Raw genomic sequence first — 16,222 nt, forward strand, 5'->3', positions numbered from 1 at the left:
AATACGTACTGAAATATATAAAGAACTGATATACGTAACCCTTTCACTTGGTCACCACTCGCCTCTGCTGGTGTGCGTGCTATGTGCTAAGTCGCTTCAGTGATGTTCCACTCTTTGCGACCCCATGGGCTGTAGCCTGCCAGGCTCCTCTGTCCATGGGATTCTCCAGGCAAGAATACTGGAGCGGGTTGCCATTTTCTTCTCCAAGGGATCTTCCCAACCCAGGCCTCCAGCATTAGCAGGCGGGTTCTTTACCACTAGCGCCACCTGGGAAGCCATTATTTTGCTGGTGTAAAATAATCTTAAAAAACAAACAAACAAAAAAAGTAGCACCTAAAAGTTAGGATGTGCTTAAAGAAACAGGAGTCTTACAGCCACCTCTGAGCTCTCTCTGCAAGGAGTAGGCCACAGTCAATATTGGGGAAAACAGTGTTTATCACGGAAAGCGGACTGTGGGCTTGAATCCAGGCATGTCCATCTACAAGTGCGTAATCTTGCCAATTTACCAAATGTCTTGGTACGTATATCTAGAAAACGAGAATTATTCCAACCCTGGGAGAGAAATGAGTGAGAAAAGCATGTGACAACAGCTGGTTCCCGTCGCCTGCCAGTAAATTGGCGTGCCTCTAGTTGTTGGTCTCAATCTCCGCTGTCTCCAGCAGCCTGTCGGTACAATGAAGGTGCCAACCCGACAGTCATCTTCCCTCCTGTGGGTACTAGATCATTCGTTACCTTTCTGTTTCTCGGTGATTAGGCCTTTTTCATTCCGCCTTGTAGCCAGAGTCTAGACTCAAGGGGGTAACTTCCAGCTGCGTTTCTGGAGAGTTGTAGGGCTGTCAGGGCGGGGTTGGGGGAGGCACGCCAGGGAACGCTTTTCCCAGCTGTGGCACTCTCAAGAGATGGGCACCACACAGATCTCTTGCGCCCTACAGCAGCGACTCCAGCGCCACGGTGGGGGGTGGACCGGAGAGGGAGCTACATCTGCAAGACGAGTGAGATTCCCGAGCTCGCCGTGTTCCTCCGGGGCGCCCTCCGGGCAGGCCCCGGGGAAGCGAAGGAATGCGGGCGCGCGGCGGCGCCGGGCGAGGCTGCAAGGCGCCGGAGCGGTCGGACGGGGGAGCGAGAGCTAAAGCTTGCGGAGCGCGCCCAGACGCCCGCGCCGGGGCCGGATCCGGGAGCCGCCGCCGAGCCGAGCCCGCCCGGCTGCGGGGGGCGGGGGAGGCCGAGCGGGAGGCGGGGCGGGGCGGGGCGGGGCGGGGCGGGGCGGGGCGGGGCGGGGCGGGGCGGGCGGCGCCGGGGAGGCGGGGGCGGGGTCTCTCCGAGCTGCGCAGGCGTCGCTCGCACCTTGTTGATTAGTCAGTGCTGGGAGCGCTGCTATGGCGTTTCTCAGACCCGCGGCTCCTCCTCACACGCTCCAGGCGGAGGGAAGGAGGGGTGAGAGGAGGAGGAGGCGAGCGGGCGGCCGCCGCAGCTGCAGACCCGGGGCCAGAGGAGGAGGCGGAGCGGGAGCCGCCGCAGCCACCCCGGCCGCCGCGGGGCTGCTGCGAGTCCTCTCCCGGCTTGAGGGCACGCGGGGCGCCCCAGCCATGCCCCGCAGCGGTAGCTGAGCGGGCCGCGGGCCCCCTCCGTCCCTCCTTCGCTCCCGGCCGCTGCAGCCGCCGCCGCGCCCCCGGGCTGCCCGCGGCCGGAGTGCCGGGCGCCCCCCGCGCGTCCCAGCTCCGCGAGCGCGAGCAGCGGCGGCCGCCAGGGCGCGGGGTGGTGCCGGCGGCGGGAGCGCGGGGCCGGAGGAGGCGGGGAAGATGGACCCGGCGCCTTCGCTGGGCTGCAGCCTCAAGGATGTGAAGTGGAGCTCGGTGGCCGTTCCGCTCGACCTGCTGGTCAGCACTTACCGACTGCCCCAGATCGCGCGGCTGGACAGCGGTGAGTCCCCGCCCGCGAACCGCAGTCTTGGCTGGGCTGTGCGCGCCTGTGCCGGGGAGGGTGGGACCCGGTGGGGAGTGGGCTGCCCGCCCCCGGCGTTGGACTTGGCCCGAGCGGCTGCCGCAGCCCTGGCGCGTCGCTCTCAACTCCCCCAGCAGCAGCTAGAGATGTGAAAATCAGAGCCCTTGCAGGATAATTTAAAAGGACGCCAAAAAAAAAAAAAAAAAAAAAATCAACATTAGGGAAACCTCTGCAGATAGTAATCTTGGAGGCGAGCTGTCCCTCCCTACCCGCCTGCAAGAATTACTCAACCTGAGAAACCCTTAAGAGTTAGTTTAGGTAACTTTCTTACAAAATAATTGTGCTTCGGGTGGCATCTTTATTTTGTCCTCTCTCCCCCTCCCCTCCCCAAGAAGGAGCAGATTTTAGGGGGAAAGGTCCTGGGTGACCAATGAAAGAGATCACATTTCTCAGAGACATTTTATTACAGCTTGTTTGTTTTGTTTAAGCCAACTGAAAGTAATTTAGCGCTGTGTGTAGCAAATGTTTTCAGTAGAGGTGATGGTATGCTTAAGGTTAATTATTAGCTTAGCGCATTTCCAACCTGGAAAAAAAATTGAAGTCCCGAAAACCTGTATTGACCTGGAACCTGAGCTCTGAACTAAGACACACATGCTGGTGTTTCCTGAAATTGACAACCAGATACTAACCCCACCTCTCCCAGCTGTTTGTTCTGCGGGTTGACATCTGCAAACAGGTAGCTAGATGTGCATACTGTCAAGATACTTTTCAGTTTGAGAGCTGTGACAGACAAGGTGGCAGTTTAGGTGTGTTTTGCCTTTTGTGTTTTCATAATAACTTATGTTGATTTTGGCTTCGTGTGGGTTTCAGACTGTTTGCAGAAACAAAGCTGGCCTCTGCTATGGGGCTACTTGAAGCACCTGGGCCCAGGCTGGCAGGCAAGTAGATAAAGCTGTGCTCACTCACACCAAATCAGTACTGAGCAGAAAGGTGTTATTTCTACTGAAAGGACTTGGGTTGCTCCTTTTTCTCTAGAGTCCAAGCGTGTGTAACTTGAGACTTTATGAGCGTCTAAAGGCATTTTTGTTCCCTTTCTTCTGAGGAGTTAGATTAGACGTTTGAAGTACTGATGTGAAAAATAAAGGCAGGAGAGTTCAGGATCACTGTAAAACAGTCTCCCCGAGCTTACTAGCTTTATTTAATTGGTGGTGGTAGTCGTGGGCATTGGGAATAAGCTAGGAGTTCTAAAAGTAGGGATGAAGGACAGGTGAGTTCATGGATGGTCAAGTGGTACGTTTGAGGCATTTCTTCTGTTTAGAGTGGGGGTTCTTTAAATATGTATCTGCAGATCTGAATCAGAGAGAGAGTGTGTGTGTATTCAGTTTCATTTATTCTTACATTGTGTGAAATTGTGTATATTGAAAGGTTATATGATTCCTCACTTTTTCCTATCTCTCATCTCTGCTCACTTCACCAAAACTTACTAGCTAGATGGTGAACGTGGGTGTGTGTGGTGTAAAAGTCACCCAAAAGTTTCATTAAACTGAAAATTTTAAGAGGCTGAATGTCAGTTGCAGACATAACTTTCAGCTTTACAATCCACTTTCCTCTCCCTGCCATTCATAAAAAGGATCTGAATCAGCAGTGTACTCATCCCACACTTCTTTTTCAAATTAGGACGTGGGTAGCAAGTCTTAGCAGTGTGTCCTTTCAAGCTGTGGAATGGATTTTGATCACTGTGTGTAATTCCAATTCCTTATTGTAAAGTTTCTGTTATTACTGTTTGAGGATCACAGTGGCATATACAAATTTGGAATCATAGCCAAATACTGCTTTATACTTTCGTCCTTTCACTTAATCCCATCTTACTTAAAAAAATTTTTTTTTGAGCTGCGTGCTGTTTCATGGGATGTTGGCTGTACCATATATCGAGTCCCCTGCAGTGGACACCAAAGCTGCTTCATTTTTTTTTTATGATTTTTAAGTTGTGATGTAATAAATACTCTTATACATAAATCTATTTGTTTGGGTTAGGATATATTCCTCCCCTGCTGAATAAGCATGTAAATCCTTTTTAAGTCCTTGTTACACATTGCCAAATTGCTTTAGAGACTAAAGGTTATACTCATGCTTAAGGGAGAATCATGGGAGTAGCAGTTTCCCTACAACCTTAAAATAATAAGTATTTTACAAACAACCACAACCAACAAAACTTTGCGAATTTGAAGGGCGGAAAGTGTTAGATTACCAATTAAATTTGGATAGACTTTAAAAGAGTTGGTCATAGAGTCCACGTTAATTTTTTTAAATGTGTCACAGCAGTGCCCAGAACATGTTAATGACATGCCGCCATGCTGTATGTGAAATTTGTGCAGCCCTCATCCCTGTGCATGTCCTTTTGCCAGCTTTAGTGCTGCAGGTACATTTTATACACACACACACACACACACCCTATACTTAGACATGAAAGGTAGTCATTTTCCAAATCACTTGTTTTCAGAGAGGTTAGAAAGGAATGGGAAAACGTGGCAGTAGTTGACATTATGCCAAGAGGAAACTATTGGCTGATTTTAAGCAATCATTAAAAAAACAAACAAACATCTAATTTCAGAACTGTTGATTATCGAATGCCTACTATGTGCTGGTTGGTTTCTAAGTGCTTGATGTATCTTGTCTCAAATCCTTAGCACCCCATTTTAAGGACTTTGGGAACCTAAGGTTTAGAGAAATTGAGCAACATACCTGGTAAATGATGGATTGTGATTTTTAGCCGACTTTCCAACTCTGAAGACAGACCTTTTATCTTAAACTGTGCTACCTCCTTATACTAAACAGGAGTAGATTTAGAGTAGGTCTAACGTCTGCTCTTAAGAGCCCCACTGTCTCTCTTGAGAGCTGGAGGACCGGAAAGTCAATATTTTTAGAACAGAGTAGACATCGAATTAAGTGCCGGCCTCATCCATCATATTTAGATGATTTTGTGCTTCCCAAAGGAGTGGCTGAAAAGCGGTAAGGGGCAGCGAAGAAAGTAAAGAATCTGAGAAAGAAGGCAAAAAGTAGAGTCTGAGGGCCTAGGGTACATAGACATGTCTGTTGAGATCACTCTTTAGGACTTTTGCCATACTTCACATACTAACTACACAGTAAGACCTTTCCAGTTCTGCCTCCTGCATATCACTCATGAATTGCCAGACACATTCACTATTCCACCCCCAGTGGTGAAATTTGTCATCGTTTAAGATAAATACAAAATTAGTGAGTCTTTTTTGCCTGGGAAATCCCATGGACAGGGGAGCCTGGCGGGCTATAGTCTATGGGATCACTAGAGTCAGACATGACTTAGCGACTAAACCAACACCAAAGTATGGCCTCATGAGTCTTTCTGGAGACTAAAAGAAAAGTACTCTAGTGGTTCTCCTTAAGAAAGACATCTCTTCAGCCATAATCTAACCCCGTTCTGCCACGCAGTTAAAATCAGATATTTAACCTCATCAGTCTTAGAAACTGTTGGCTGTAGAACCAGGTCCTTATGACCGAGAGGGTGGAGAGAATACTAGTCCTCACCCATCATCAGCCCGTCCACACTTAGGGCTAGGTAGGTGGGGAAATTGTTCTTTCTCTGTCTCTTCAGTATTTTTTCTTGGAAGGGCTCTGAAGAGTTGTTCTCCAGCCATGCTTTCAACTTTTTTGCTCTTCCAGCGCTTGAAAGATTCTGTAAAAGCCTGTACTCTAAGCACAGTTCTAAGTTAATGGCTAAAACTTTTCATCCTAAGTTTAAGTAGTTGTAGAGGATGTTGTTTTTCATCATACTGTCAACGTTGACTTTTCAAGTTATTGCATTGTTTAAAAAGCTAGTAGAATCTATATTTGATTCCCTCACAACTTCTCTCATAGCTCAGTTGGTAAAGAATCTGCCTGTGATGCAGGAGACCCTGGTTCGATTCCTAGGTTGGGAAGATCTGCTGCAGAAGGCACATGCTACCCACTTCAGTATTCTTGGGCTTCCCTCGTGGCTCAGCTGGTAAAGAAAGTGAAGTCGCTCAGTCGTGTTCGACCCTTTGCAACCCCATGGACTGTAGCCTACCAGGCTCCTCTCATGGGATTTTCCAGGCAAGAGTACCAGAGTGGGTTGCCATTTCCTTTTCCACAGGATCTTCCCAACCCAGGCATCGAACCCGAGTCTCACGCACTGCGGGCAGACGCTTTACCCTCTGAGCCACCAAATCCGTCTGCAGTGCTGGAGACCTGAGTTCAATCCCTGGGTTGGGAAGATCCCCTGGGGAAGAGAAAGGCTACCCACTCCAGTATTCTGCCCTGGAGAATTTGGATCGCAAAGAGTCAGACACTTTCACTTCACTTCATATTTGATTCTCAGTGTTACTCATTTTTGAAATGCACGAATAAGTTCTTAACAGTTAAAATTTTTACGTCTTTCCTTTTTTCTCCTTAAATTCATATTTCCATATCCTTTCTCCTACAGAATTTTATCCCAATGGAATATAGTTTTTTTCTTTTTTTCTGTTAGGAGGAAGGGTTTATTACTTGCAGTAAATAAAGAGAACACCAGAGATCTTTCCCAAAGCAGTGTCTTATTGATCACTGTCTTATACTTTCTGTACCAAAAAAAGAATATAAGTCGAAAACTAGTATTTTGTATTTCATTTGGCCACAGGCCCTTTTTATTTAAATATTTTTGGTTGTTTAAAACAAAGAAGTGGAAATTACCTGTGTTAGGAAAGGAGATACTCAAATGCTGGAGACTTGCACTCCTCTGCAGGTATCAGCATTTTCATTTGTTCTTTTGTTAGTTGCCCTGTGCCCTGGGTTCTTTATACCCTGGGGTAATGCAAATTAGAAAGATCTGGTGAAGTTGATGCAGAGGTACTGCCTTTGTAAAGTGGGAAAAGGACCTTTGGAAGGGGGAGGTAATGAAGGACAGCTGCCATTCATCATGGAAGGGATGTTCTTCCATCACAGTTACAGGCAGATCAGTTTTTAGACAGGAGAATATTTGAAAGTCGGGGACTTGGAAATTGACTCACTTCCCTGGTGACTCAGACGGTAAAGAATCCACCTGTAATGCAGGAGACCTGGGTTCGATCTCTGGGTTGGGAAGATCCCCTGGAGAAGGGCATGGCAACCCACTCCAGTATACTTGCTTGGAGAATCCCATGGACAGAGGAGCCTGGTGGGCTACAGTCCATGGGGTTGCAAACAGTCGGACATAACTGAGTGATTAGGCACAGCACATAGCTGTGATGATGAACCCCTTGGGAAGTGTTGGCTTTGCTTCAGACGCATACTCTAGTTCACAGAATGCTTGTCTACAGCAGGAAAGATGAGTGTATGGTCCTGCTTGCTGAAAGAAAGAAGAAACCAAGGCTGCATGAACTGCCAGGGAGAGAGAAATGAAGATGGTAGGCGTTGGAGGCAGCTGCGTTGGGTGGATAGCTGCAGTCTCTCTCTCCTCACCATGTGGAGGAAGCAGAGTCGATTCCAAGCCCCAGGTGTGTGGCATGCTGTGGGCTTTGGTATTTGCTTTCTGCTGAGCTCCTCCTCTTAACTGTACCGTTCAAGTGCCTAGAGAGCTGATGGAGCAGAAACAACGGTGGCCACTCAGATGGCCGTGAGGCTCCACGTGGCTGTTTGAAAGTGTCACAGGTGTTTCTAGATTCAAGTGTTATCTTTGAAATTTTTAGTAGGCACTCATCAATGCTTTTATTGGATTGAAGATGATTTTCTGAGCATCTGTAGTTGAATAACTGTTAGCAGGAAAGAAGTGCCTAGTATGTTATACACAATGTAGGTTATGAAGAAAGTCTCTTGAGTATTCTTTTATAGACTGTCATTTTCCTCTAGTTATCATGTATTTGAGTTGGCCATGCCTAAAAATTATTAAAAAAAAAACCAGGATCTTGTGGAGGACAGTGGATGGTTATCAATATTTAGACCTGTAAGATGAGATTTGGACATGGCTCCTTATTTTAAATGCTCTTGTTTTTCAAATAAGATGTTGATTTTGAAATTCTTAAGGGAGTATCCACATAATGAGAAAAAAAAAATCTTGAGATGCTCAGTTCATTTTTAAAAGGAAAACTGATTTGATCATTGTGATTGACTGTATCATAGTTTAAAGAGTGTATTTTAGTCTCTTTACCTCATTTGGCTTCCTTATTGAAATAGCAAGTTCTAGTCAACCAGCTTGTAAACTCATTTATTTTTGCTGAGATTCCTGAGGTATCTGTCTTTTCACTAACAAGGCTGCAGTTCTAGGAAGACTCATAAACTCCTTCTTGTCTTTAGCAGGACTATCAATCTTAAGAAAACCAGCTATTATATGCAATTTGAAAAATAACTCTTTATTGTTGGTTTATGTATTATTTTGTCATACTTGATAAAATATAAAATGCCTGCTAAAATATTTTTTAAATCTCATGGGATTAATTCTTCTTTAGATGACATTTCCACTTGAAGTTGTTTCCCCACATCTCAAACCTCCACCCCTATTCCCACTTTCATAAGAACGTTTACCCAAATTTCGTTAAAAGTATAAAAAATTTAATAAATAAATTTTCATTATTTCCCAGCTCCTAGCACAATGCCTGGTATGTAGGAGGCATTCAGTAAGAATTTAATAAATGAATGAACAAATCTCAGTGTTAAAATTTTTAAGGTCCAAAATAGATTACTAAAGCTGTCTATGGCCTCTGCAAGTCTGACAGAATTTCACTTTTGTTTCAGTTGAGATACACAAATTAAGGTGGTAGGTCCTAAAATGAGCAGTAGGAAAAATAGAGACTGGTAAAATCATGATGAAATAATGATTCTTAGGTTCATTAGTTATCCATCTTTAAATAATTTCTAGCAATTACAACCCATTTTTTAAAGGCCTTTTTTTTCTTTTCCTTTGCTTTCTTACTAGTTCTTTCATTCTGAAATTCAGATGCCTTCTTCACATATTACATGTAGTATGTCATTGAGTTTTTAGCCTTCTATCACTTAGAATGCCATACATCTTTGGAACTAGTCAACTCTTACAGTAAGAAAGAACCTGATTGGATAACCAGCTCGCCATTTAACTATCCATTGTTTCATCTTCTCAGAGCATCAGGGGTTTTACTTCTAAGCAAAGCAAGCCGCTTGGTTTAAGTAGTGTTGCAAAACTACTACTGCTAATTTGGTACAGTTGTTGTCTTCCTAGAATAGCCCCAAGATTGACTTGAAACCATAGTCTCTTAATCCCAGACAGTGAGTTTCCTTTTATGCCATTGCAGGAGTATTACATAGTGGTAGGAGGAGGAGGAACACCCAGTTTTCCTGAGCTCTTTTCTAGCTCTGTGGAAGAATTACTTTATACTATAAGGGAAGTCATTTTAATCGATTCTGCTAATTGTTAAACCTACTTTGAAATAAATATTTAAATACCACTTGAGTTTGATGGCTTAATGGTTGTTTAATGAATATCAAGTTATTGAATTTAAAACGCAATGTGAAGTCTTATAGTTATGAAGTTGTTATTTAGGTTAATATTTAACATGTACAGTAAGTTATTATGATTAGGTCTGATTATAGCTTAGAGAGGAATAGAACTGTGAGCAGTGCTTATGTGTGTATCCTTGTGAAGATTTTTGAATAGGCTGTGTTCTGTTTTTTTTCATTCAGTAAAGAAAAATTTCCTTGGTCACTTTTTTTCCCCAAGGTGATAGTTTTCTCAGTAATAGATGTTAAGATGTTAGAAATGAAACTTTGCTCTTGATAATTAGTTCAAATTGACAGTATTTTCCTCCTAGCAGGAAACTAGATTCAAATATCTAAAAGTAACTGGAAAAGGGTAAATATTTACTTTGCTATTTTTAAACATATCTGTTACCTTGTAGGTAATTAGGAAGCACTGGTTGTAAGAGACTTTGTCATCCATTCAAAAAATGGTTCATGAAATGCCAGAGGAAACTCACTTAATAACTGCAGGACATCCATCCATGCAGATGCCACTCTCTTCCTTGAGTGGGCAAGGATGGCTGGAATCAAAGACCTAATATCTTTTTTTTCATTGTCATTCCTGATCCTGTGGCTTATGTTATGAAACCTTCACTTTGTTTCAGGTTAACATATAAAGTAATGAGGAATCCATTTTTACCTTGGACCACTGACTCATAAAATCAATCAAGCACCAGACCCAAGTTAAAAACAATTTAATTAGTTATGCCTAAAGAGAGAGAGAGAGCTCATGAAGGTTCAGATTACTTAAAAATAAATAACATAAAGCTTTATTAAGATATTTGACTTTTATTTTTTCCTGTTTATTTTGGTCCACTCTTTGGTCTGTTAAGAGGAAGGGAGCCATGGAGAGTAGACAGAATCAAGACAGAAATTTTCAGAAGCTTGTCATGACCAGGTACATCACTTTAGGTTAACTTGAACTGTATAGCAAGACCAAATAATAATAATAATAGCAATAATGGCTTATCTAACATGGAGATTTCTTTCTTTTTCAAATAACAAAAGTCTGAAGAAACATGGTCCAGAATGACAGGGCAGAATGACAAGAAGCCAGGCTTCTCATGGCTTTCTGCTCTGTCATCCTCAGCAGGTAGTTTTCACTTAATGGTTCTCAGTGGCTGCTGGAGCTCTAGCCATCATGTCCGCATGCCAGACAGGAGGAAGGGCCAAAGGATGTGTCTCACCATCGATCCTGCACTGCCTTGCACTCACATCTCATTGGTCAGGACTTCCACACTCCTACGTGGACAGGAAGGCGAGTAGAATCTTAATTGGGCACAGTGCAGGAAAGGGGGTCATTGAATATTGGGAGTTACCCGTCAGCCTCTGGCTTTTAGATTTTTTACTTGATGCCTTTCCTTTTCTTTTTTTTTCCTTCTACCCAGAACTTACTAAAACAGTCATGCCTTTGGCCCCAATTCCTAGACATTTCCTTGTTTGGATTCTTCTGCAGTTAAGAGAGTAGGAACTTCTTGCCCCAACTTTTCTCTCTTCATCCTTGAGCTAAAACCTTGAAGCGGCTCTGTATAAGAGGCTCTTAACTAGAGGTGGAAGTACTTTTTCAGTAAGCATGAAAAGTTGTATACTCTTAAGATGTTGTTGTTAGAAGGCACTCCCGCATTCTTTTTTGGTTTGCCTACTTTTCAGATTTTGCCCTTGACCTGATACACACAATGGGGATAGCTGTCCAATTTCTTCAACTATTTCTTTTGCCAGAGAGGCTTAGTGGTCGGTTTTCTTTTTTTAAACATACTTAATATTCACCACCATTACCCCCAATATCATTATTATGGAGAGTTTTACTATAGGGAAACATAGAAAATGACAGAAATGAAGATCAATGTTAATTCCAGAGGTTATATAATTGTTATGTAACAATTCTTAACATTTTCCTATTATGCAGGCCTGCCATGTACATGGAGAATGTATATCAAGTGAGGCTAAACTATATATGTGTTTGGTTGCTAAATCATGTCTGACCCTTTGCAACCCCATGGACTGTATAGCCTGTCAGGCTCCTCTGTCCATGGGATTTCCCAGCAAGAATATTGGAGTGGGTTGCCATTTCCTCCTCCAGGGGATCTTCCTGACCCAGGAATGGAACTTGAGTCTCCTGTGACTCTTGCCTTGGTGGGAGCATTGTTTACCACTGAGCCACTCAGGAAGCCCAAACTGTATATGAAAGTGAAAGTGTTATTCTCTCAGTCATGTCCGATTCTTTGTGACCCCATGAGCTGGTTCCCCCTTCCTGGTTCCTCTGTCCATGGGATTCTCCTGGTAAGAATACTAGAGTGGGTTGCCATTCACTTCTCCAGGGGATCTTCCCATCCCAGGGAGCGAACCTGGGTCTTCTGCACTACAGGCAGATTCTTTACCATCTGAGCCACCAGGAAAGCCCAAATTGTATATCGAACTTAAAATTTTACATTATATCATGAGCATTTCCTTCCATTATTAATCTTCTTTGAAAATAAAATTGTCATGACTGAATGCAATCCTGCTATTACCAATTAACCGTTATTTGACCATTTTCTACTTGCTAGACATTTAATTGTTTTTAGTGTCGTTTTTTTGAGGCTATCTTTATACTTAAATTTGTCTGTTTTATACATCATTCATTACTTGAGATTCCTGGAAGTGGGATTAACTTTTTTTTTGGTTTTTTTCTAGGTTGTTGATGTATATTGCTAATTGTAGCCAGGAAAGTTTGCATCATTAGCAGTTAATGAGTATCAGTGTGCATCATTGAATATCAGAGTTTTTTTTTTCAGTCTTTGCTAATTTAGATGATCTAAAAGTTGGTACTTTTTCTAATTTGCATCACTTTGAAGGCTACTAGAATAAATTCAATGATTGTTTCATATTGTGAATTTTATGAGTTATTTGTTCAGTTTTTTTGGTAGAGTTGTTTTTTTTTTTTTTTCCTCCAAAGCTCCTGTAATAAGAATGAAATCCTAGTGTCCTTTATTCTTGTTTTTTTTTGCAGGATGTTTATAATAATCTCTAGGTTTCATGGGGGTTTAATGACTTTATAAACTTCCGTGCCATTTTTCTCTGGTTAACATTCATAAATAGGCATTACCTGTTTCTGAAATTGAATAATTATGATTAATTTACTTTTCTTCATCAAGTTGGATATTGGATTTAAATGTTATGTTCAGTATTGCATTGTGGTTAGTCAGTAATCTCATGAAAATCTTGGTAAAACCATATTGTGGGTTCAGTTCAGTTTAGTCGCTCAATTGTGTCCGACTCTTTGTGATCCCATGAACCGCAGCACGCCAGGCCTCTCTGTCCATCACCAACTCTGGGAGTCCACCCAAACCCATGTCCATTGAGTTGGTGATGCCATCCAACCATCTCATCCTCAGTCGTCCCCTGCTCCTCCTGCCCTCAATCTTTCCCAGCATCAAGGTCTTTTCAAATGAGTCAACTCTTTGCGTGAGGTGGCCAAAGTATTGGAGCTTCAGCATCAGTCCTTCCAATGAACACCCAGGACTGAAATCCTTTAGGATGGACTGGTTGGATCTCCTTGCTATCCAAGGGACTCTCAAGAATCTTCTCCAACACCACAGTTCAAAAACATCAGTTCTTCTGTGCTCAGCTTTCTTTATAGTACAACTCTCACATCCATACATGACCACTGGAAAAACCATAGTCTTGACTAAGACAGACCTTTGCTGGCAAAGTAATGTCTCTGCTTTTTAATATGCTGTCTAGGTTGGTCATAACTTTCCTTCCAAGAAGTAAGTGTCTTCTAATTTCATGGCTGGAGTCACGATCTGCAGTGATTTTGGAGCCCAGAAAAATAAAGTCTGACACTGTTTCCACTGTTTCCCCATCTATTTGCCATGAAGTGATGGGACTGGATGCCATGATCTTAGTTTTCTGAATGTTGAGCTTTAAGCCAACTTTTTCACTCTCCTCTTTCATCAAGAGGCTATTTAGTTCTTCTTCACTTTCTGCCATAAGGGTGGTGTCATCTGCATACCTGAGGTTATTGATATTTCTCCCGGCAATCTTGATTCCAGCTTGTCCTTCCTCCAGCCCAGCATTTCTCATGATGTACTCTGCATATAAGTTAAATAAGCAGGGTGACAATATACAGCCTTGAGGTACTCCTTTTCCTATTTGGTACCAGTCTGTTGTTCCATGTCCAGTTCTAAATGTTGCTTCCTGACCTGCGTACAGGTTTCTCAAGAGGCAGGTCAGGTGGTCTAGTATTCCCATCTCTTTCAGAATTTTCCACAGTTTATTGTGATCCACACAGTCAAAGGCTTTGGCATAGTCACTAAAGCAGAAGTAGATGTTTTTCTGGAGCTCTCTTGCTTTTTTTGATGATCCAACGGCTGTATGTAAATTGTGTGTTAGCAATTATAATTGTACAGTATTTAAGTTCAAGTCGTGGATGGTTCCTTGTTGGTACATCACTGTTGACAAATTCCTGTGCATTGCCTAAAACTAAGCTGACAAACTAAGTTCATCACTATTTGATTTTAAAGACTAGGAATGAATGGACACATTTATGAAAATGTCATTATTTTTATATGTAATCTATAATGAACCCTGAAGTGCTGCATTTAGGGCAGTTAGAGTTTCTTTTCCATTTCCTATTCTCTCTTTTTTCCTAAGAGCTAGGTTTCAGCAACTTGAGAGCCTGTTGAAGCTTAGAATCTGAGTATGAATACAGGAGAATAAATGCTAGAGTTTCACAGATAACTTCAAGACCAGGAGAGAAGCAAATGTGATAGTTTGAATGTCATTTCATTTCCTCTGCTGAATATCTGTGCAAGTGTCGACGTCAGTGTAATGGTTAAGAAGGGAGCCAGAGATAAGAGGAGGCAAGCTAGGTTTAATTCTGTGTATAGGCAGTGATTTATGGGGGAATCAAAAATGTTTTCTGTTGCCAGCTTGACACCTGAGGACTCTATAAATAGTTGTCTTTATCAGAAGGTTGAGGTGGCAGTTGCTGAAAGCACAGTACAAGATGACTTTAAGAAAATCTTCTGGCATCAGAGAAGAAGCCTCAAGCCAACTTCACAGAGGATCAGGGAATTCTGAAATTGTTCTTGCCCTCCCTCCAGTCTGCTCTCTTCTTGACTCAGTTGGGAAGATTTCAATCTGAGCAGGTTGTTCACAGTTTGAGTACAATCGATGTCAGATGCTAATAAGTGGAGACTAGACAGGGAAGGAAGAAGGGAAATACATGAACTAAGCTATAAACACCATTTACAGTCTATCTAGTTTTTGAAATTGTCACACTGAAGTAGAATTTCATTTCTCCCAATTACAAACATCATGTATTTACTATTAAGAATTTGAATACATGGAAATATGTTAAAACAAAAGGTTATCTGAGGTCCCAGCACCTTGAGATAACCGTGATTGTCCTTTCATGCATCCTCTATTCTCCTGTCTCCCACACTCTTATAATTTTAGAGAAATGAGGCATTTTAGCTACCAGTTTTTTTTTCCTCCCTTCACATCGACCCTCGTGCCTCCAATCCAATCCTGTCTACCCACACAATCCACTTTAATAATCCAGGAGTTTCCTTCATATTTCCTCCCTACTTATATAATCCTGCATTGACATTAGATATGTAGTCCACCCTTAGTATCTTTGGGGAATTGGTTCCAGAACTCCTGCAGTCACCAAAATCCATTGATGCTGAAGTCTATATAGTAAAATGGCCATAGTATAGTGACCCTTGGTATCCATGGGTTCTACACCCACAGATCCAGCCAACCTGATACAAAGACATGTACGGAATAGGATTCTGCCCTTGCTTTGTGAAAATGGAATTGTATCACATCTATTAACACTTGTATGTTATACATACTTCTTGGCTTCCTGTTTATCTCACTCTTGAGAATCTTTCTAAATCATCTGGTATAAAACAAACTCACTCTTTTTAACAGCTGCGTAATATTCCATGGTACAGATCTACTCATTCTTCTGTTGATTGATGTCCAACTTATTTCTAGTTATTGGCCTCTTAATTATACTTCATTAAACCTCCATGTATGTAATGTCATTTATTTGTTCATTATTTCTGTAAAATTCTGTGGTTTCTATCACATACCTTTTACTTGTCCCCCAAAACATCTTTGATGACATTGTCTTCCCGATTCTCTTAATCTCACATGCAAGGACGAAAATTAAATCTTTTTAGAAGAAACAATTTAGGGAAAGTAGGTGTTCTATCCCATTGCATGCATGGTGAGTCGCTTCAGTCGTGTCTGACTCTTTGCAACCTCATGAACTGTAATGAGGCCCACCAGGCTATTCTATCCGTGGGATTTCCCGGGCAAGAATACCGGAGCGGGTTGCCATTTCCTCCTCCTGGGCGTCTTGCTGACCCAGGGATCAAACCTGCATCTCCTGCATTGGTGGGTGGATTCTTTATCACTGAACCACCTGGGAATCCTCTGTCCCAATATCAAAACCCAATTCACAGAAGTGGAACTGATTAAATAGAAGTTGCTGAAATGCTGTCTGAAAAGTCGGAAACAATACTTATTTCCATTATTGATGTATGAGAAAACCATTTCTCCAAATCTGTGACAACCATTAGATATGAAGTTTACAGGCAGTATTTTCCAGCCTAATGAATACAAAATAAGATCTTTACTATGTTAAGTTGCATTTCTCTGACAGTTAGTGATTTTTGTGCCCTTTTTATGTATCTGTTTATCACTTAGATTTACTCTTCTGCAAATTGAAATCATTTTTACTGGTTTTTCTGTTGTATATTTATTCTTGGCAATTTCTAGATGCCAT

General features: G+C 42.5%; 1 protein-coding gene across 3 annotated transcripts in view; it reads left to right on the forward strand.

Moving 5' to 3' along the window:
- The first annotated feature begins 1,740 nt into the window (after positions 1-1,740).
- Positions 1,741-16,222, forward strand: part of GAREM1 (GRB2 associated regulator of MAPK1 subtype 1) — a 222,205-nt gene continuing 207,723 nt past the window's right edge. For all 3 annotated transcript variants that reach the window (XM_061131155.1, XM_061131156.1, XM_061131157.1), the window contains exon 1: positions 1,741-1,920. In XM_061131155.1, coding sequence (XP_060987138.1) covers positions 1,800-1,920 — 121 coding nt within the window. In that variant the 5' untranslated portion in view covers positions 1,741-1,799. The remainder of the gene's footprint in view (positions 1,921-16,222) is intronic.

This window comes from Dama dama, chromosome 27 (assembly GCF_033118175.1).
Source record: "Dama dama isolate Ldn47 chromosome 27, ASM3311817v1, whole genome shotgun sequence".
Classification (NCBI taxonomy): Eukaryota; Metazoa; Chordata; class Mammalia; order Artiodactyla; family Cervidae; genus Dama; species Dama dama.